This window comes from Lepidochelys kempii, chromosome 2 (genome assembly GCF_965140265.1).
Source record: "Lepidochelys kempii isolate rLepKem1 chromosome 2, rLepKem1.hap2, whole genome shotgun sequence".
NCBI classification, from domain to species: domain Eukaryota; kingdom Metazoa; phylum Chordata; order Testudines; family Cheloniidae; genus Lepidochelys; species Lepidochelys kempii.
Genome location: NC_133257.1, coordinates 268,546,862 through 268,568,122, shown reverse-complemented (window position 1 = coordinate 268,568,122; position 21,261 = coordinate 268,546,862). Strand labels below are relative to the sequence as shown.

At 51.8% G+C, this 21,261-nt stretch overlaps 1 protein-coding gene and 1 long non-coding RNA gene across 4 annotated transcripts in view; one reads left to right on the top strand and one right to left on the bottom strand.

Annotated features, from left to right (window-relative positions):
* Positions 1-4,029, top strand: part of LOC140905775 (GTPase IMAP family member 8-like) — a 40,536-nt gene extending 36,507 nt beyond the window's left edge. For all 3 annotated transcript variants that reach the window (XM_073329239.1, XM_073329237.1, XM_073329238.1), the window contains one exon: positions 1,658-4,029. In XM_073329239.1, the coding sequence (XP_073185340.1) occupies positions 1,658-2,529 (872 nt within the window). In that variant the 3' untranslated portion in view covers positions 2,530-4,029. The remainder of the gene's footprint in view (positions 1-1,657) is intronic.
* LOC140905813 (uncharacterized) overlaps positions 1-21,261 on the bottom strand; it is a 69,152-nt gene that overhangs the window by 18,492 nt on the left and 29,399 nt on the right. Inside the window, exon 2 of the long non-coding RNA XR_012156950.1 lies at positions 1,615-1,829. This is a non-coding gene — a long non-coding RNA (uncharacterized lncRNA). The remainder of the gene's footprint in view (positions 1-1,614; positions 1,830-21,261) is intronic.

The window sequence follows — 21,261 nt, the reverse complement described above, 5'->3', positions numbered from 1 at the left end:
CACACACTTAAAGTTAAGTTCTTTCCTGAACTGAGGCCCTTGTACTGAAATTGTTTTAGAGCACACGTGGCCAGTTGTCATACCCAGGCTCACCCTCCTTGCTTGTCCCTTCCTTCCCCCATTTCACCTTCTAGCCTAACTATAAAAATGAAAAAACCAGGACTCTGAAGCGATTAAAAAACGGGAGCCCCCAGGGCTCTGCTGCGGTGGCGGCAGCTGGAGCCGTGGGCCCTTTGAATCGCTCCCGAGCCCTGGGGCTCCCAGCCGCCTCTGCAGCTGGTAGCTCGGGGGTGATTTAAAGGGCCCCGGGCTCCCAGCCGCCACGACTGCAGCTGGAGCCCCAGGCCCTTTAAATCAAGATTTAAAAGGCCCGGGGATTTAAGGCCCCGCCTCTTCCGGTTGAAGCCACGCCCCTGCGCAGGACTCTGGCGTACCAGTAACTCCTCAAACTTACTTTCACCCCTGCATCCATCACCCTCCCCTCTGCCTTCTCCCTTCCCTGTCCTGCCCGGCCTCTGGTAGCCAGGCAGCAGGTGCCCGGGGAGGGTGATGCTGAGGAGCAGCAGCTCAGCACCTTCCCCATTGGCACACGGAGCTACCAGCACCGAGCCTGGAGACAGCCTGTGCTGTGGTCAGTGACCTCCAACCCCACAGACAGACCCATGTGTCCCCCATTCTGTGCATGGGAGGAGGTCACTGATAGCGGCTGTCTCTGCTCCATGGCCGGGCCTGGTCCCTGGCTGGGAGGAGTCCAGCACATTGGGTGTAGGCAGCTGTGTCTTGGTGTAAGGACGTTGCTAGTTCCTTGATCTTACTGAGATACGGGATACTGCACCTGCTGGTAATTAGGAGGATCTGCTGGGTCCATAGACCAGGGGTTGGCAGCTGGCTGCCAAAGGTTGCCGACCCCTTCCATAGACATTGTTACTGAGAACTGGCTGGATCAGGTGTGCTGCAGGGTGGGCGCTGGGGTTACCTCCTCTTGGGGATGCTGCCAATCTCTCAGAAAGGTCCCGGCCTGCTGCTGGGGGTCTTTCACTCTCCACATTGGGCACAGAGTCAAGTGACGTGCACACGTATCCCAAAGATCTGCCCATGAACCTCAATCTGATTTCACAGCACCTCTCCCCTTTCAATCCTGGAGCTGCAGCCTTCCCTCCCTATCCGCCTCTATAGCCCCAGTTTACCCTGTTCCAGGCCTCATTTCAAATCAGCCCCACTTGCTGAATCCTGCGCTTCTCCAGCCTTGGCCCCACGGCTGTGCCAATAAACTCCCGTCCTCGTCTGCTGCTTCTGTCTGGGACCGAACACAGCTCCATTAACAGGCCTCAGTCCTGAATCCAGCATTCCCCAGTCCTCCAGTCCTAGGTCTGTCCTATCCCGATGGTGCAAAGTGCTGTGCGATGATTTTCCAGTGTATAAAGGGTCACTAGGATGAGACGTAAGCTCACTTCACTTTCAGCAGGACTCATTTGGATCCAAGACCTCTAGGATTTACTGACTTGATTGGTAGCCCCCTGGGCTGCCCATTTACCCTTCCATAGAAAGTTAAAGCATTAAGCCAAGTGTGAGCACCGGACCACAAATCTTAGTTCTCTGCCACCTCTTTGGTACCTGCGCAGTGATGTTCTGAATCTGTCACACTTGTTCCCAACAGGGCCGAGGAGCAGCAGCCGATCCACTGGGGAATCCGAACTGAGGATCATCCTCGTCGGTAAGAGTGGAGGAGGGAAAAGTGCAACAGGAAACACCATCCTTGGGGAGGAGAAGTTTGAGTCCGTACTGGAGGCAACACCCGTTACTCAGACATGTTGTAAAGACAGCAGGACCTGGAATGGAAAGCAGGTTGTGGTTATCGACACGCCTGCTATTTTTGACACCAAGCACTCTGATGAACAAACCACCCCTGAGATCAGTCACTGTATGGAGCTCTCCTCCCCAGGCCCCCACGCTCTGGTGCTGGTGACCCAGCTGGGCCGTTTCACGGAGGAAGACCAGCACGCCGTGAGGAGAGTAAAAGAGATTTTTGGCCCCAGGGCCATGAATTACACAATCGTCGTCTTCACCCGCAGAGAAGACTTACGGAGTGGAACCCTGGAGGAGTATATCTCCCACTCGGGTAACAAACAGCTTCAGGAGCTGATCGAACAGTGTCAGGGCCGATACTGTGCTTTCAACAATAAAGCTACATGGGATGAACGGGCTGCCCAGGCTGACGAGCTGATGACTAAGATTGCTCGTATGGTGGAGGAGGAGAAAAAAGACCAACCGTTCTACACTAATGAGGTGTACAAAAAGGCTGAGAAGCTTCAGAAGGCAAAAGACATGTTGTGTGAGAAAAGTGAAAGACCACATTGGTGTGAAAAAGGGAAGGCTGAGCTGAGAGAATTGATAGAAATACAGAAATCTTATGAGAAAAAACAAAAATCCAAGGTTGATACAAAAAACCCTAATTCCTGGGGTTTCCCTGTCTCATTGTCAGGTTTCCGAGTGCCAAAATGTCTGCGGTTCAGACATGATGGTAACTGAGCTACATCTATTTTCTGGTTCTCTTTGTAGAGGCTCAGGAATTAGAGATGGAGGGAAAAGAACTTTTAACTCTTCTTAAGTAAAATTTTCAAAGCGGCTCAGGGTGTGTCTTCACGGCATTTTGGAGTGCACGTCTCTCAGCCCAGGTTGATAAAAGCCCACCCAAACCCTCAGGCTTCGGTACCCGAGCTTCAGCTCGAGCTGAAACTTCCTAGAGCTGTCTCTAAAGCTGTTTTTAGAGCACTAGTGTGAGACCTGCTAGCCCAGGCTGGGATGCTTGCTCCAAAATGCTATGCAGACGTACTCCACGTGACTTCAGAGCCTATGTCCCCATTGTCTCCAGGTCTTGGGGGATTGAGACTTCGGAGGATTGTTTCTGACAGTATCTACTCCAATGTTTTGTTCCATTCGGTCTTAAACAAATCACTGATGGAAACCAGCTGTTTGTTGATGAAAGCCCCACTCTCTGTTAGGAAAAAGTCCTGTTACCCTAATTGTTCTTTTCTTCAGTTTCACCCAGTTATACCTACGTATAAATCTTTGGCCCATCCTAAGCAATTCATTTCTTCCAAATGCCCAATCCATTTTACTGCTCTTCTCCAGCACCCCTATAATTCACCTTTTCTGGTTGTGAAATGCCCAGATCTGAAAGCACCATTCCAGGAGTGATCACTCCAAGAGTTCTAGCCAGCCCTGTCACCTCCCTGCTCTGGGACAGGACGGCTCAAAGGCATGTTGGCTTTGTCTGCTAACACCTCACATGGCAAACTCCTGTCTAATGTGTGTGTTTCCCTCAATCTCGAAAAAGTCATTAAAGGAATTTCAGTGTTTCATAACTACGAATTCCTAAATCCTGCATCTCAACAGTTCATATGTCCTCACCCTATACTAGTGCAGAACGTTTATACAGAGATCAGTAAGTCAAACCATTCATTTCTTTACTGTTCTTTACTGATATTACTTACTGAGAAATCTGTACCAGAGACACCTTATTGTGAAAACATGTCTTAGGACACTGCTGTAGTATAAACCTCTCAAAATTAAACAAATGTTGTTTAGAGATACATCAGAATTATTTTATATTCCTGTTTTGATTTATGATGAAAATGAAATTGAGCGGGTAATCTATGGCTCTGATGCATGAAATATTAGACAGTTGTAGTGAAAAATATATGAAGTAAACAAATTAATGGTAATTTTTACATCCAGGTAGAGTGAGACTTTTTCTAAGTTACTGATACATTAGTTGCCAAAGCTTGGAGAAGACTGCGGGAGGTACATGCCTTTTAAAGTGAGAGAGCCGAACGAGCCTTCTCTTTGTTCTTCTGAAGTATTAGAAAAGGAATCGTTTCCTGGTAACAAATATTAGAATTGTACATGCAAGATCGGGTCTGGATTCTGCTTTCTCAAACTCTAAATTGGTTTGTCTTTAAAAACTATGCTCACAGTTCGCACTTGTATTTCAATGAGTTACAATAAAATATTTTTGTCTCTATTTTACACGTGGTTACAAATATGAGATTTTTTTGTTTTGTTCTCTTAGGGTGAAAATCACCCTAGTGCAGAGAGTCAGCACCAGGCCAAGGCACCACTTTAAACCCAATTAAGTCCTTAAAATACGTCTTTACGTGGATTTAAATGATGGTGTTGTGTGTGCTGCCTCTGTACAGGGGTGAGATTCACCCCTAACATTTCAGTTACAGGCCCCCTCTCTGAACATGTTTATACTGACACTTAGATAAAAAAGAATTTAGACTGTTTAAAAATCAGAGAACTCATGAAAATATTTCAATGTGTTTGTAAAAATCATCAACTGAAATTGAACCCCAGCCATAAGAACATAAGAACGGCCACACTGTGTCAGACCAATGGTCCATGGCCAGTGTCAGGTACTTAAAAGGGAATTAATAGAACAGGCAATCATCCAGTGATCCTCCCCTCTTCTCCACTCCCAGTTTCTGGTGGTCAGAGTTTTAGGACACCCAGAGCATGGGGATTGAGTCACTGATCATCTTGGCTAATAGCCATTGATGGACTTATCCTCCATCAACTTATCTAATTCTTTTTGAGCCCTGGTATATTTTTGGCCTTTGCAACATCCCATGGCAATGAATTCCACAGGTTCACTGTGTGCTATGTTAAGAACTACTTCCTTTTGTTTGTTTTAAACCTGCTGCCTATTCATTTCATCGGATCACCTCTAGTTCTTGTGTTATGTGAAGAGGTCAGTAACACGGCCCTTTTCCCTTTCTCAACACCATTCATGATTGTATAGACTCTATCCTAGTCCCCCTAGTCATCTTTTTTTTAAATTGAACAACCCTAGTCTTTTAAATCTCTCCTGGCATGGAAGCTGTTCCATATGTTTTTGTTAGCTTCTCTGTACATTTTCCATTTCTAATATATCTTTTTACAGGTGGGGTACCCAGATATTTTCGTTATCAATCCCTTTCCTACTAGTTCCTGTCATTCTGTTAGGGTTTTTTTTGACTGTCTCTGCACATGGAGCAGATGTTTTCAGAGAACATGACTCCAACATCTCCTTCATGGGTAGTAACAGCCAATTTAGACCCCCTCATTTTGTATGTATAGTTGGGATTATGGTTTCCAGGGTGCATTACTTTGTACTTATCAATACCAGCCCTCTGTGGAGATAGTGGTGGTTAGGGACTATTTAGAAAAGCTGGACGTGCACAAGTCCATGGGGCCGGACGAGTTGCATCCGAGAGTGCTGAAGGAATTGGCGGCTGTGATTGCAGAGCCATTGGCCATTATCTTGGAAAACTCGTGGCGAACCGGGGAAGTCCCGGATGACTGGAAAAAGGCTAATGTAGTGCCAATCTTTAAAAAAGGGAAGAAGGAGGATCCTGGGAACTACAGGCCAGTCAGCCTCACCTCAGTCCCTGGAAAAATCATGGAGCAGGTCCTCAAAGAATCAATCCTGAAGCACTTGCATGAGAGGAAAGTGATCAGGAACAGCCAGCATGGATTCACCAAGGGAAGGTCATGCCTGACTAATCTAATCGCCTTTTATGATGAGATTACTGGTTCTGTGGATGAAGGGAAAGCAGTGGATGTAATGTTTCTTGACTTTAGCAAAGCTTTTGACACGGTCTCCCACAGTATTCTTGTCAGCAAGTTAAGGAAGTATGGGCTGGATGAATGCACTATAAGGTGGGTAGAAAGCTGGCTAGATTGTCGGGCTCAACGGGTAGTGATCAATGGCTCCATGTCTAGTTGGCAGCCGGTATCAAGTGGAGTGCCCCAGGGGTCGGTCCTGGGGCCGGTTTTGTTCAATATCTTCATAAATGATCTGGAGGATGGTGTGGATTGCACTCTCAGCAAATTTGCGGATGATACTAAACTGGGAGGAGTGGTAGATACGCTGGAGGGGAGGGATAGGATACAGAAGGACCTAGACAAATTGGAGGATTGGGCCAAAAGAAATCTGATGAGGTTCAATAAGGATAAGTGCAGGGTCCTTAGGACGGAAGAACCCAATGCACAGCTACAGACTAGGGACCGAATGGCTAGGCAGCAGTTCTGCGGAAAAGGACCTAGGGGTGACAGTGGATGAGAAGCTGGATATGAGTCAGCAGTGTGCCCTTGTTGCCAAGAAGGCCAATGGCATTTTGGGATGTATAAGTAGGGGCATAGCGAGCAGATCGAGGGACGTGATCGTTCCCCTCTATTCGACATTGGTGAGGCCTCATCTGGAGTACTGTGTCCAGTTTTGGGCCCCACACTACAAGAAGGATGTGGATAAATTGGAGAGAGTCCAGCGAAGGGCAACAAAAATGATTAGGGGACTGGAACACATGACTTATGAGGAGAGGCTGAGGGAGCTGGTATTGTTTAGCCTGCAGAAGAGAAGAATGAGGGGGGATTTGATAGCTGCTTTCAACTACCTGAAAGGGGGTTCCAAAGAGGATGGCTCTAGACTGTTCTCAATGGTAGCAGATGACAGGACAAGGAGTAATGGTCTCAAGTTGCAGTGGGGGAGGTTTAGATTGGATATTAGGAAAAACTTTTTCACTAAGAGGGTGGTGAAACACTGGAATGCGTTACCTAGGGAGGTGGTAGAATCTCCTTCCTTAGAGGTTTTTAAGGTCAGGCTTGACAAAGCCCTGGCTGGGATGATTTAACTGGGAATTGGTCCTGCTTCGAGCAGGGGGTTGGACTAGATGACCTTCTGGGGTCCCTTCCAACCCTGATATTCTATGATTCTATACTGAATTTCATCTGGAATTTTGTTGCCTGGTCACCCAGTTTTGTTAGACCCCTTGGTCATTCTTTGCAGTCAATTTTGGACTTAATTACCTTGAGTAATTTTGCATCATCTGCAAACTTTGCCTTCTCACGCTTTACCCATTTTTCTAGGTCATTTATGAATATGTTAAAAAGCACAGGTCCCAGTACAGATTGGTGGGGGACTCCACTATTTACCGCTTTCCATTGTGAAAACTGACCATTTATTCCTACCCTTTGTTACCAGTTAATGATCCATGAAAGAAAGGACCTGCCCTGTTATTACATGATTGATTACTTTGCTTAGGAGCCTTTGATGTGAGACCTTGTCAAAGGCTTTTTGAAAGTCCAAGTACTCTGTATCCAGTGAATCCTTTTTGTCCACATGCTTGTTGATGCCCTCAGTGAACTCTTCTGGATGGGTGAGGCATGATTTCCTTTTACAAAAACCATGTTGGTTCTTCCCCAACAAATCGTGTTCATCTATGTGTCCGATAACTCTGCTCTTTACTATCGTTTCAACCAATTTTCCCGATACTGATGTCAGGCTTACTGGCATGCCGTTGCCAGGATCTCCTCTGGAGCCTTTTTAAAAAATTGGTGTCACCTTAGCTACCCTCCAGTCATCTGGTACAGAGGCTGCTTTAAGCAATAGTTTACATACCACAGTCAGTAGTTCTGCAGTTTCATTTTTGACTTCCTCCAAAATGCTTGGGTGATACCATCTGGTCCTGGTGACTTATGGCTGTTTAATTCATCAATTTGTTCCCAAACCACCTCTACTGACACCTCAGTCTGGGACAGTGCCTCATATGTGTCACCTAAAAAGAATGGCTCGGGTGTGGGGATCACCTTCCCACCCTCTGCAGTGAAGACTGATGCATATAATTCATTAAGCTTCTCTGTAACGGCCTTGAGTGCTTCGTTAGCACCTTGATCCTTCAGCGGCCCCACTGATTGTTTGCCAGGCTTCCTGCTTCTGATGTACTTTAAAGGGTTGTCTCCAGTCTGTCTTCTCCCGGGGCAGGGGTGGGGTGGAGGGTTGGCTGTTGTGCGTGATGGAGGAGGAGCTGCGGGGCAAACAGCACAGACACTCTCCCTCTTGCGGCCTGCACCCTGGGCTGTGTCTCCTGTGGCTACACTGGTATCGTGTGCTCTCCAGGCCTGGCATGTGCGGGGGGGAAGCTCTTGGGCATTGGGGTTGGTTTCCTCATTTTAGTCCTTGTACCCCTTGGCTGGGTGAGCCCCGACTGTCTATAGACTGTCCTCTGCCTCAGGAGACCCTGGCATATCATCAGTTCATGCTGTGCCCCCCTCTGGGGTGTGTTCATTCAATCTGGTCTGCACGTTTGGGACAGGTACCCGAGGTGTCCATCTCAGCACAGAGTAGCTGCCTGGGCGCTGATCTCCTGTCGTTTCATTTCTCCTGGGTGGTGCTGGCCTGGGGGTGCTGCCCAGGGGCCCCACGTTCCCTTTGGAGGGTTTGTCCTGCAGAAAGATGATGCAGGAGATTAGTGTCTGTTTCAAGAGGTGACACTAAATTGCTGCTGATTGTGACTGGCGCGTGGGGTAGCCATAGAGCCCCTACTAAGGGCCTGAAAGAGCCAGAAACAGAGAGGTCACCAGTTGCTGTAGGATGAACAGTGGGCAAGAAACCAGTGGTCTCAGGGGCTTTGTGTACAGGGGATTCACCGAAGGAGGAGATTACCCAGGGAGATGCTCCGCACATGCATTACATAATGTGTTGGTGAGCCCAGCACCAAGCATGGTCTCCTGCTGGCATTGCTGGCTCGTGGCGGTTCCTTGCAGTGCAGGGAGGTGGCTGCATTTCCCATCTCTCTTTTCCCTTGGGCCATGCGTTGTGTTAGCACCACAGCAGCCAAGGCAGCGGGTCTCTGGTGGACTTGGCTTCTCTTTCCGTATCAGTGACGTTCCCTTCTGTCCCCACCATTGCTACAGTGACCACATCCCTGAGTGTCTCCCGTGGGAGGTGAGAGACGGCGGCCAGGGTTACAGTCACAGCAGCCCACGCTCTGCTCTGCCCCTGAGTCATTCCGGTGGATAGGAGGGAGAGAGCTGCTCCTGCTGGATTTATTCCCCTCGTACCAGCAGGGCTGGAGGTCCATGGAATCACATAGCCTAGAGCTGGAAAAGGTGCATTAGCTCCCAGCTAGTCCAGCCCCAAGGATCACAGCAGGGTTGCCCCTTGCTTTGTCCGCAGCTCTGTCCTCCAGTGACTCAGTGGTGGGATTAGAAACGTTCAGCTGGGGAAAGCTGCCCCCTCCCGTCCCAGGGAGCACACCCCAGGGGAGGGAGCAGAGGGAAGTTCTTGTCTGGTCTCCCCTCCAGGGACAATGAACATGTCCAAACAAACACATCACACATCACACGAGGTCTCAGCGTGTAAAGGGGGGAACAAACACCCCAGACCAGGCTTGTAAAGGGCTGACTCTGACCCAGCCCAAGGCAGGGGAGCAGAGTGACAAACAACCCAGAAGTTTACCCATCCACCACCACTGGGCTGGGCTGTTCTCAATCATTCACAGCCATGCAATGTCCCGTCCATATCTAGTGCTAAATTCTCCCCTGGTGTAACTCCCTAGAGGCAATGGGGTTGTGTCAGGGGAGAATTTGGCCCTTAGAGTTTGGCTTTGGTTTGGTTCCAGTGTGTCACCGTCGGGGGCAGGAATGGGTCTCCCCTAGGTGGTGTGGTCTGGCCCAGCTTCGGGTGCAGTGAGAGAATGAGCAAGTAATGGGGGCATTTTCATTGAACTGCCTGGGCCCGAGGGCAGGTAAATCCTGCCAGATGCCAGCAACAGAGCCGGGTCATACGGCAGGTCAGCCCACATGAATCCTTTGTTGGAGATACACTAGCCATGACTGGGCCCTGCTGCGGGCGGTACGGGCAACTCCTCTGGTTTTATTGCAACTTTCACAGTTTTATCTCGACTCTAGCGAGTCGGGGGGTTGCTTTATTATCTGTCTCATGAAAACATGACGGAAGGGGCCACACCTCAATTTTCCCTTATTCAAAATGGCTGCCATCTCCTATTACTGTCAGTGGGGCTGAAGCAGCAATGTGGTCGCCGCGGCCCTATGGTCTATATCTGCATGGGGAAGCGTGAGTCTGCCCTTAGTAAAGATGGCTGCCGCCGCCAAGTGTTTTCAATGGGATTGAAGCCCCGACCACAGGCATGGTGGCTGCCACTGCAGGGTTCAGAGGGCTGGTCAGGGCACAGGGACTGTGAGGAGCAGCAGAGACCTGGTGAAAGGGGGATGGGGAGAGTGAGGGGGAGCAGAGCACTGGGTGAGCAAGAGGCCGATTTAGGGGGTGCAGAGAATGGGGATCACGGGAATGTGGAGGCAGGAGGGAGGATGGGGGGGGTGCAGAGCATAATGATGGGGTGGAAGATGGAGGCGATCAGCAGGCAGCTCTCCCAGCCTGAGGCAGTGGTGGGGAAGGGAGTCCCCTCCGTGCAGCCAGGGGAAGGCCGTATTGCAGTGTTGCTAGCTCACATGAACTGATTGCAAATCCTGGGGATTTTGGTGCTGCAGAAAGAGCTGTCATAATAATGTGAGAAGTTCCTCTAGGCCCGTGATTGTCAGGGCTGGGCAGAGCTCTGTCCAAGAGCCTCGGGGCTGAGGACACAGACCTGGCCTGCCACTGAGTCCTGCCTTCCACACATGGCCCGAGAGCAGAGGAGGGTGCTGGGGCAGTGGGAGACAGGGGTCGGGTTGCCAACTCAGTCGGACCAGAAGGAGCTGATGCCATTGTCGGCAATGGCATCCAACCGAGCTGGCAACTCTAGACAGGAGGGGGGAGTCGGGAAGCAATGCGGCTGGGCCCCAAGCAGAGACGTGATGCTGCTGGGTCAAGGAAATGGCTGGCAGTTCCCCTCCCTTAGGGGTGAGGAGAGGCTCAGTGGTGTCTCTGTCTGAGCAGCGGGGAGGGGGAGTTTGTGTGCATTAGAGATTAACTGTTCAACCTGAGATTATCACCCACCCATCAGCAGGGGAGTGAAAAAGTCAAAAGACACAAACTGAAAACCCCGGACACTCTCTCTTTCTGGGGGTTTGGACAAAGCACATCGCCCTCCCCCGGCCCCCGCCCATTTCCCTGCTGCCCTGGTACCTGAAGCCCAGCCCTGCTGAGCGCTGGCCAGGAGTGGCCAATTTCATCCCTGGTGTAATTCTACTGACGTCAGTCACTGATGCTGAATCCCTCACCTCCACTTGTCTCCTTCCTTGATTGGGCCAAAATCCTCCCTGTCCTGCACTGCTCTGTGTCAGGCTGTCAGTCTGTCTGTCTGGGTCATGTCACACTGTCTGTCCAGTTCTTATATCAGTGCCCACCCCTGTGGAAGCTGGGTACCAGCCCAGTATCTAACCAGTGGCGAATTAGCCATTGGGCCCCCAGCCTGTGCCCAGGGGCCCCAGCCAAATGCGGGGCCCCCAGTTTCCACCACCTGGCAGGTGGGGTGGGGGAAGCCCCTGCACCCCCCAACCCCATCCACGTCAGAAGCCCCAGATGGAGGAAACCCCCGCAGCGCCCCACCCCATCCCTGGCAGAAGCCATGGGACTAGGGAAACCCCCGCAACGCCCCACCCCATCCCCGGCAGAAGCCATGGGACTGGGGAAACCCCTGCAGCGCCCCACCTCATCCCCGGCAGAAGCTGTGGGATGGGGAAAGCCCCTCCCAGTGGCCCCGTCCCCAGCAGAAGCCGCGGGGCAATGTTATACAGACAAAACTGCACACGATCGTTTCAGGGGACAAGACAAGATGTCACGTTTATTATAATAACACAATTTGATTTAAGACCAATAACTAATATCTAATACCTATACACACACACACATCAAATGTTCTGCAGCTGCCAGATAGTTACCAGTCCTGAATGTAGCTTGAGTTCGTGGCTTGGGTTCGTAGCTCGTGGCGGCTAACTGGCCAGGAAAGCCAGGCACAAGGAAGAACTGGGTCTCTGTTGGGCATGCGCCGGTGCCCTTCCATGTTGGCAGCAGAATGTTACCCTCCAAAGTCTTCCATCTCCCCCATCCTTTTCGTAGGCTTCAGTTTGAATCCAGACTCTATAGGTCTTGCCGTGTCACGCTGCCTCTGGGTCCGGTGCGATTGATCACCCGTCAGTTGCAGACGTGACTTTCAGCCTGGGACCTGGCTTTGATGTTTCTTCAATTGTACTTTTGTTCTTTTCTTTTGAGGGTGGACTCCTCTTGCTTTGTCACGGCTGTTGTCTGCATCTTCAGCCCTTGGTGTTTACACTTTATTTCATCAGGATGAGCTGCGGCTGGAGGTTGATTCCATCATCCATCCATCCCTCATTCCCACATCTGAACTACACGAATCAGATTACAGCAGGGTTTTGCAAAAATGAAGTGAGCATTTTAAAATGGAGTTTGGGAAGAGTTAAAATGGAGTTTGGGTTACACCATGGACAAGTGTAAGGAACGGCAAACAGGGAGCAGAAGTTCCCATGTTGAAGCCGTGCAAGTTTCAGCGATTTAAGCAGCAATTCGATTGCAAGTGAAACTCAATTAGCCAGTTATTGGGGTACCTGGTTTTATGAATGAATGTTTCATTCATAAAACTTTACTTATGAAGTTATATTAATAAAGTGAACAATTAAATTGATCAGTTCTACAGCAGCAGGGGAAGCCCCCAGGGCCCCGCTCCAACCTTGACCCAGAAGAAGCCGTGGGACGTAGTCCCCCCCGCCCAGTGGCACAGACCCAACCCATCCCTGGCAGAAGCCGGTGGCGGCAGGGAAATCTCCCGCACCTGACTCCATTCTCCAGCAGAAGCTCCTGGCGGGGCAGAAGAAGCCCCGTCTCTAGTCCCCCACAGAAGCGCGGGAGGTGTCGGGGCGAGCCCCAGCACCCCGACCCCCACTACAGCTCTGGGACTGGAGAAGCTCTCACTCCCCACTGTGCCCTGGGGCCATGGCGGGGGGGACAAAGCTTCTCTGGTCTTGGGGTTGCAGTGGGGGGGGGCAGAATGGAGCAAAAGGGGTTGCGAGGCTGTAGTGGTGGGTGGAATGGGGGACCCTGGGTAGAACAAGGATGGGCCCCGGGCAAGTGGCAGAAAGGGGTGGGACTGTGGGCGGGACTGAGGCAGAAGGGGTGGGGAGGGGTCCCCCCACTTGCTCTGGCTCAGGGCTCCAGGAAACCTGAATTCACCTGTGTCCAACTGAGCACACTGTGCGTTCTGGCAGCCCCAGCCCCACCAGCTGAGGAGGAGGAGAGGGTCCTTCGGGGGGGGGGGCAGGTGACAAGCTCCAGCAGCCCTAGGGGGCTATTGAAGGCCCCCTATACCACAGTAAATATGCAGAAGGCAGCCGATGCCCCGTGACACTTCCCAGGGGTACCCAGGGCTGGGAGGCCCCTCGTTAGCACCTGCCCTTAGCATGAGGCAGCCTCGTCTGTGCCTGACAGGGGTCAGCTCCCAGCACCCCCAGCCACAGGCATCACCAGCACCCCCCTCTCAGCCTACGCAGGCTCCGCTCCCCCTCTGCAGGTTAGCAACAGACACGCTCCAGCCCCGGGCTCTCCGAGCATCCCCTGCGGTGTCCAGCCCTGGAGCCCCTGGACACTCGCTGAATGACAGACCCCGCGGTTCCCAAAGGAGCAGTACTGCAAAGCTTACTAGTTACCCTGGGAACACAGCTCTGCTTAGGGTGACCAGCCAGCAAATGTGAAAAATCGGGACGGGGGTGGGGGGTAATAGGAGCTTATATAAGAAAAAGACCCAAAAATCAGGACTGTCCCTATAAAATCGGGACATGTGGTCACCCTAGCTCCACTTCGCACGCGGCGCTGAGATTCGTATATAGAGAAGGCAAGCGTACGTGCATTTAACAGAGACCAGAGAGGCCGATGGCAGCCGGCAGCAGCACTGGAAACAACGGGTTACAGATAAAATAAAACAAGAGCCCACATTCTAAAGCCTCAGCTTAACTCATGGGACATTATGATGTCATCAGAGCAGAAGCTCACCCAAAATCCTCCCAGTGTGTTACAGCCTGGCATGGCTGTGATCTTCCATTCATGAAGCAAGCCCACCGTCAGCTCACTTCCTAGGTGAAAGATCCTGGGTGATGTCTCCCTGCGTTTTCCTGATAGACCTGACGAATTCTTTGATCTTAGTCCTAAACTGGACACCCTCCTGCTGCACGTTCCTTCCTTTTTGTGCTCTCTGATCGACTTTGCAATCTTGACTAGCTGGTGATTCCATATGCACTTTGACTTCCACGGTCAGACACACAATACAGACTACAGGCATTGTCTCCTATCCCTCATCGGAACAGAACCTGCCCCTCTCTGGTGACCTGTCTTACAGACCTTGTACGTTCTCAGTGTGTATATGTTGGTGAGAACAGGTTATTGTGGCTGAGACTAGGCTGAGCCCTGGTGCATACACGTTACCTAACCCAAACCTAACATGACCTTTTCCCTAGTCTAGACGCAGGTTAACACCTTGTACCTCAATTTCACTGGTCGAGATCAGCCTTCGGGGATCCTGGGGGTCAACATGGACCAGAGAAATCGAGGCAGGAGGTGTTGGCCTGCACCTAGAGCAGGGCTAAAGTTGAGATTAGTCCAGGCTTAGCTAACCCTGACCTATTGTCCACTGCTGACCCCCAAATGGGGCACCCTGACCGGGGGAGGGGAACATCCACCTGCAGAGGCAAGAGGCAGAAAGGGAGATTTCCAAAGGCAGAAGGAGCCACTAAGCTCCTAACTCCCGTGGAAAGTCAATAGGGGTTAGGCACCTCACAGCAATGGTGCCTGGAAGTCTGCCCTGGATTGCCCAGGCAGCCTGCTCACAGCTCCGCCTCCATCCTCCTGAGCCTTCCTGGCCCCTGCCTGGCTCTGCCGGGGCTCCAGGATTTCCCCAGAGTTCCCCTCTGCAGTGTATTGAAGGGCGGTTGCTGAAGCTTTGGGGCCTCAGACTGGGGTTATTTATAATGGGGTTTTGCGCATGCTGCCCCCCCCCGTCTCGCCCCCCCAGGCACCGGCTCACCTGCCCACACAGGCGACACCTGCTCCCAGGTTTGCGGGACCAGCCTGGTTTGGAGGATCTGGCCGGGGAGCTGACGAGGGCAGAACCGGCACCTGTGTGTGCTGCACCCCCTGCCTGTGACGTCACCGTGGGGCTACTGCTGGGGCAGCCCCTGCTGGTGCGGGGTCCGTCCCGGGGGACTGATACTCACACGGCAGCCCTGAGTCTCCGTGTCCCGTCACTGCCCCAGCGTGCAGGGTGCAGGCTCACACTGTGTCCTCCTCACGCAGGGATGTGACACACCAGCCTGGTGCCCTAGCGTTGGCTGCCGGGTGCTGATGCCAGTCTCGTTGTCATAAAGCGCTGACTCACCAGTATGGCACCTCCTGCTGGTTGCCTCAGGGAATTAGCTCTCACAGCCCTGGAGCGCCCTCTATGGGCTGGTGTCTCACCCTGTTACCTGCCCTGCTGTCTCCACCACCTCTGGCCCCGTGACCCTCCCAGACTCTGGTGCCCCTCACCTTAGGGTGCTCCTCCACAGCAGTGCCCCCACACTCTGGGTCTCCCCTCCCAGGGGAACCCCAGCCCCCTATACCCACCTTGCCTCAGTGGCTCCTGCCAGTCGTCATCTAGCCCCTTCTCTCACGGGCAAACTGCAGTTTGTAATGGCCACTCATCACTGGCAAGGGGGTTGGACCTGCTGCCTTTCCAGCCCCAGCTGCCTCCCTGCAGCCCTAGTACCTAGTACCTCCCCAGGCCAGAGCGCCCCAGCTCTGCCTGCCCTTCCCCAGCCCTGCTCTGTCTCAGGTACCCTGCTCGCTCTCCCAGGGAGCCTGGTCCTCTCTGCTCCCCAGCTGGAGCAAGAGTCTCCTTCACCTCGCTCAGCCTGCCCTTTTAACCCCTTTCTGACTGGAGTGAGGTGACTGCCCGCTACACTCATGTATGGAGCCGCATGGTCCTGTCACAACACAGCACATCTGGAGACTCACAGCACCTGGGACCCTGCTTGCAGAGGCAGGACGGACACATGAAACCAGGCCTGTCCCCTGATCTCAGTGGGGCTGGAGCCCCAGTTCGGTGCCTGGCTAAGGGGTGTGTTCTCTGCTCTGCCTGGCCAGGGTGTGCTGGGGGTCAGGGGATGGGGACGGGTGTTTTACAGGTGAGAGCGGCTAACAGCAGCCCCGAGCACTGCAGCTCTGACGGCATCAGGCTGACAGCGCACTTGGGGCTCCCTGGCTCCCATGGCCTTTCTGCAGGTCCCTCCTCAGCCCAGATCATGTGGCAGGCAGTGACCCAGCTGTACCCCACTCACCTGGCATGGGACTGATGGAGGGAGCGAGGAGCAGCCAGAGAGGGGATGGTGCCACCCAGCCACGGAAACACAAGACAGACGCCATCAAACTCACCAACCCCAGCTACCGTCTGCAACATGCTCCCAGAGACAGAGACAGCAAGCACCTTCAGCAGCCGTGGAGGAGGAGGAGCCCCGGGGTGAAATGGGGGAGCAGAGGGGAACAGACAGCCCGAGGTTAGTCTTTTCTCTCTCTCCACGTTCTCCCCTGCGAGGGCCACAGCGCTGGGCTCCGTTCGGTTCACTTGGCAATCGAATATTAGCCGGGCTCTGGTGCAGTGTTTCCAGGTCACTCTGTGCTCCAGGGAGCAGCCTGCTCTGGAGATGGGCAAGGGGCTGGGACTACAGGGACATGTCTGTCCAGAACCATCTCTCCCTACGGAGGGGAAGGCAGAGAAACCAGGTCTCTCTGTGTTGTGGGCGGCTGCTCACCCACTGTAGGGTCTGGCGCCATGGTGGCCTTTCGCTTCCCCAGGTCATGATGTGGCGTTAATTGTCATTGTTTCTTCAGGCTGCTATTACCCTGCTAACCGGGGGAAAGAGAGAGGAGCTCTTCACAGATTGTATCTTGCCCCACTGGTGGATCTTGGGCTATTTCATGTAACAGCAATTCAGAGAGGAGACAAGGACAAAACAAGAAGCTCCGCAGCTTCAGGGTGAGCTTCTGCCGGCACAAGTGGCCAGGTGACTCTGAGAGCAGCCGCACACACAGCAGAGCAGAACTTGGCTTCCCGTTGTCTCTTTCCTTGTACAACATCTCCCTGGGGGATCATCAGCAAGGATTGAACCCAGGGGGCTGACATCTACAACCAGGAGCCGCAGCACTTCGCCAAGCAGGTATAGACACAACCAGTCTTCTAGGCAGGGCTGGATTTATACCTTACGCACCCCTAGGCCCAGCATCGTCAGCGCTCCCCCCACCCCCAGCTGACCTTTGTGTTTTCTGTAAAAAATGAAATGTTTTAACCCACTTTTAACTTTTAGGTGCCCCAAGAACACCGGTGCCCCAGGCAGATACCTACTGTGCCTAACTGGAAATCCAGCCCTGGTTCTAAGCATGTACTGGACACACCAATACCGTCTGGCAAGCAGTGGCTAGCAGTGGTTGGAGACGTGGGGCTCAGCAGTTATACTGAGGAACACACAAATCACCAAATTTCTTATTACAGCCACTTATGATCATCAATTATCAGTTTCTTAGCACCTAACCCAGTCATCATATTTCCAGTATTTCCTCCAGGAGGAAGGATGCACTTGTCTCTACGGTCCCTGTTGTCTGAATGGTTTAGCATGAAATGGACAATCTTAAAATATCACAAGTAATTGCTTAACATTATGGTTACAATCTCTCCAGGTCTGTCCACACAGCAATGTGAGGCTCAACCCTAACCCCCCTTGCGTCCACACACCAATTGTGTTAACCGAGGGCTCAAGCCTAGGGTCCCAAGGCCCTGCAGGGCTGGAGGGTCCAAGTCTCTGTTAAGATGGGACCTGGGGTCTGAGCTTTATTGCTGTCCTGTGTGCACATGTCCCCAGCTTGACGCACGTCCCAGAAGTCTTCTGGATGTATCCCAGAGTTCCTTGGAGCAATTTCCTTAGTCCTCTCTATGCCAACAAGCCGAAATCCCTTATAGTTCCTCTAAACCCTGCATTCAGTGGCCACAGTCTGGCTGTTGACTATGTCTAAGAATTTTCTCTTCACCTGTTCCGAGGCGTATCACAGGATGAGGCATTTGATTGGCAGAACAAGACCGATCGTTGACATAGAGAGCCCTAGATCTCATTTATAAGACAAATGTACAGTTTGGGGTGATGGCCAGGCGGTTTGGATTTCTTGGGGAATAGGCAGTTTGCCCCATTTGACCTTTGCTTTTCTGGGCCTCACAGCAAGTTATTCCAAACTCATTTAAACTTACATTTTCTACCCCGTTAAAGCTGTAGCTTAATTAAGGCTCCTCGTTGGGATGGGCCTATTGACTCTCATTGTCTTTTCCTCCAAGAGGAAGCCAAAGGTTTGGAAGATGCATAAAGGTGATTGATGGCAATCTGAGAACAGATTGAGACAGAGTGAGAACCACCACTCTTAGTAATATATTTTCAGGAGAGACAAGGTGGGGGAGGTGACATCTTTTATTGGATGAACTTCTGTTGGTGAGAGAGACAAGCTTTCGAGCTACACAGAGCTCTTCTTCAGGTCTGGGAAAGATACTCTGAGCAATCACTCTGTATTTGACCTATCAGTCCTCACCCTCATCCTCAAAGGAAACCTGCACAACACTTTCAAAAGATGAGCCTGTAAATTCACAATTCTGCTAGACACTAAAATCATGGGCTGAACAGAGACACGAAAGTCCTGGCTTATTACAACCATCTGTAACCCACAAACCCCTGCTGTTTTACCCCATGACTGCAGAGTTGTTAATGGGCCACTCTGCCTTGAATAGTCCCTTGGAAGGTGTGTTAACTACTGATGCTAAACAATTTGTTCTACCTGGCATTTAGCTGTGATGCTTGGGGTACCCTTTTAAAAAAAGTGTTGATATGTTGAACATTTTAAGATCTTGTTGGATTGTATCTATGATCATTGTAGGTGACCTTATGAAGTATTGCGATATGTGCTACTGAAATGAAAAATGTGAGGTTGGGAGATGCCCACAGCTGGCCTTTCTGTAGGGACAAAGGAGCAGCCATCACTGGCCAGACAGGTGTTAATGGCTCATCAAGAAGAATTACTCCTGGGGGAATTCTGCGCCACTGCCCACGTGCAGAATTCATGCGTCCTGCAGAATTTTTTTCCAGAAAATACATTCTGCCCAAGCAGAGCTGCAGTTCTGCCTTTCACCCACCACAGGCTGCTTTGGCACCAGAACAGCCGGCAGCATGAAGGCAGCCGTTCCTCTGCCTCTTTCTGAGCTTTGTCCCCGGTCCGGCACAGAGACAAAGTCAGAGATGATTTGTCTGTTACCATACAGGGGATGCCATTGTGAAGAGCGCGCCGCTCCACCCCGGCTGCCATCACCTTACCTGCACAGTGCGGGCGAGGTCACACCGGCTGGGGCGGGCCAGCGAGCTCTTCAAAACGGCATCCGCCGTGCGGTTTGATGGTGCAGGTGAGGTCACGCCAGTGGGGGTGGGATCACATCAGAGGGGGCAGGGTCACGCCGTTCCCAGAAGTACCAGAACATCCGGTATTCCAGGAATGCGTGAGTGGCCCCCCTACTAGGAGCTTCCATTTGAGTCACCCGACCCCAGGCACCTGACCACTCCTTGACCCTTCCCAGCTGTGTCTAATTACTCCAAACACCTGTCTGGGGCAGCTGGGAGAGGGGGAGCACTGCCCCACTCATGCTACAACGTTCCAGGTCCCAGGCCTTTGCAGGAACTGTGGTCTGGGTTTTTCTCTACCTTCGATCTCCCAGACACAGACTCTTCCCCAGGACCAGCGGCCTCTCTCCCAGTGACTGCTTCAAGGCCTCCTTCTGCTTTTCCCTGGACACATGGAATGAGTAACTACGTCCTCTAGCCTTAAAGGGCCAGACCCCCATTACAGGCTGCATTGCTGGAGAGTCTTTGTGGGGCAGGAGAAAGCTGATCCAGTGGTCAGTGCAAATTCCCTTCTCTGGCTTCAGCGTCCTCAATATTGGCTGTTTGTCAAAATCTGAACGTACCTCTAGTAACCCCCCCACACACTATTAGCTACGGTGTGTTTGACAGCCGCTAGTAACCTGTGCAGAGCAAAGCCTTGAGCTGAGACCCTTTTGCTTTTTATCTCTCTAGCTTTGTGAGGTGTCAGACAAACTTGCTGCCATGCTGTGGGATTCGTCACAAACCTGAAACCCCAGGGGCATGTCTCTGCACTGAGCATTGTACGTGCAAAGGAGGAGATGGGGTGCTGCTTATGGACAACAGCCTGGCCTCATCTCATCTGTCGATCTTACTTGCTTGAAAACTCCTGGCCTCAGTCCCAGGACTCTGTGTCCTGCGAAAGGCAAGCTGTTTGCATGTCTCTTATGTGGAAAGAGTGGAGAAAACGTGCATTGTTTGGGGTGGGTTTCTGGCTCAGGTTTGGAGCCAGGCCTTTTGGTTTCTTGATCAGGGTCAGGGGAAAACGATCTTTGCTCCTTTCTGCAGAGGGCGATGCTGTACGAGTGTCTGGCAGAAGGTCTGTCTGGGTGATGCTGTTCCCCTGTTCACACCACAGAACGTGTCGTGTAGTCAGCAGAGCTGGAGTGAGCAGATGCAATTTTTATTTGGCAGTGTCCCTCCGTAGAGCAGATTGCCCCCTGCAGAGGGAGCTGCTGCCCCCTTGCCATGGGGCTGGCGGAGGAGGTGTCCCGAAGCTCCTTGTGTCAAAGCACTGGAGGGGTGATAGACAGAGGAGTCCTGCACTGTGGGTTCACCTCTCTTTTATATCACTGATCTGAGCTGAGGTGCTGAGGGGAGAAGGAGCTGGGAGCCCGTTCAGCTCCGGAGTGGGGAGCTGGGAGCACCAAGAAAGGTTTCTGTCCCCAGCAACAGATGAACCCCTTAGTCTGGGGGTTTGTTTCACAACCTTCTTCTGTGAACAGACGCTTTAGGGTATGAGGTTATATCAGCTCAGTAGATACGCATGTGTATAGAAAAAGCTTTACCGGCAGAGGGTGAGTTCTGGCTACACGACTGTATCCAGCTGTGCTGACCTAGTTGTATTTTTTACAGTTATTCAGTAGCTATCACTCCTCTAGGAAGATTTCAGGGGTTGCTTGCAATGAAGCCTGGTCACTCAAAGAGGAAAAACCAGCATCAATAGGATTTAGGTGAATGAGGCTTCAGGTAGCTCTTGTATAATTACAAGAACTGGTGACGTTATAATAAAAACCTGCTGGATTCTTCTCGTGTTGTAGGGCTCAGCACTACAAATAATACAAACCTTCTTCATTTCCTGGAGGGGGCGCTGTTGCACTTCCCAATGAGACCATCACTGAACTCCAGCAGCTGCTAACCTGCCTGAGGCATTACCGCACAGCCTTGCATCCGATGAAGTGAGCTGTAGCTCACGAAAGCTCATGCTCAAATAAATTGGTTAGTCTCTAAGGTGCCACAAGTCCTTCTTTTCTTTTTGCGAATACAGGCTAACCC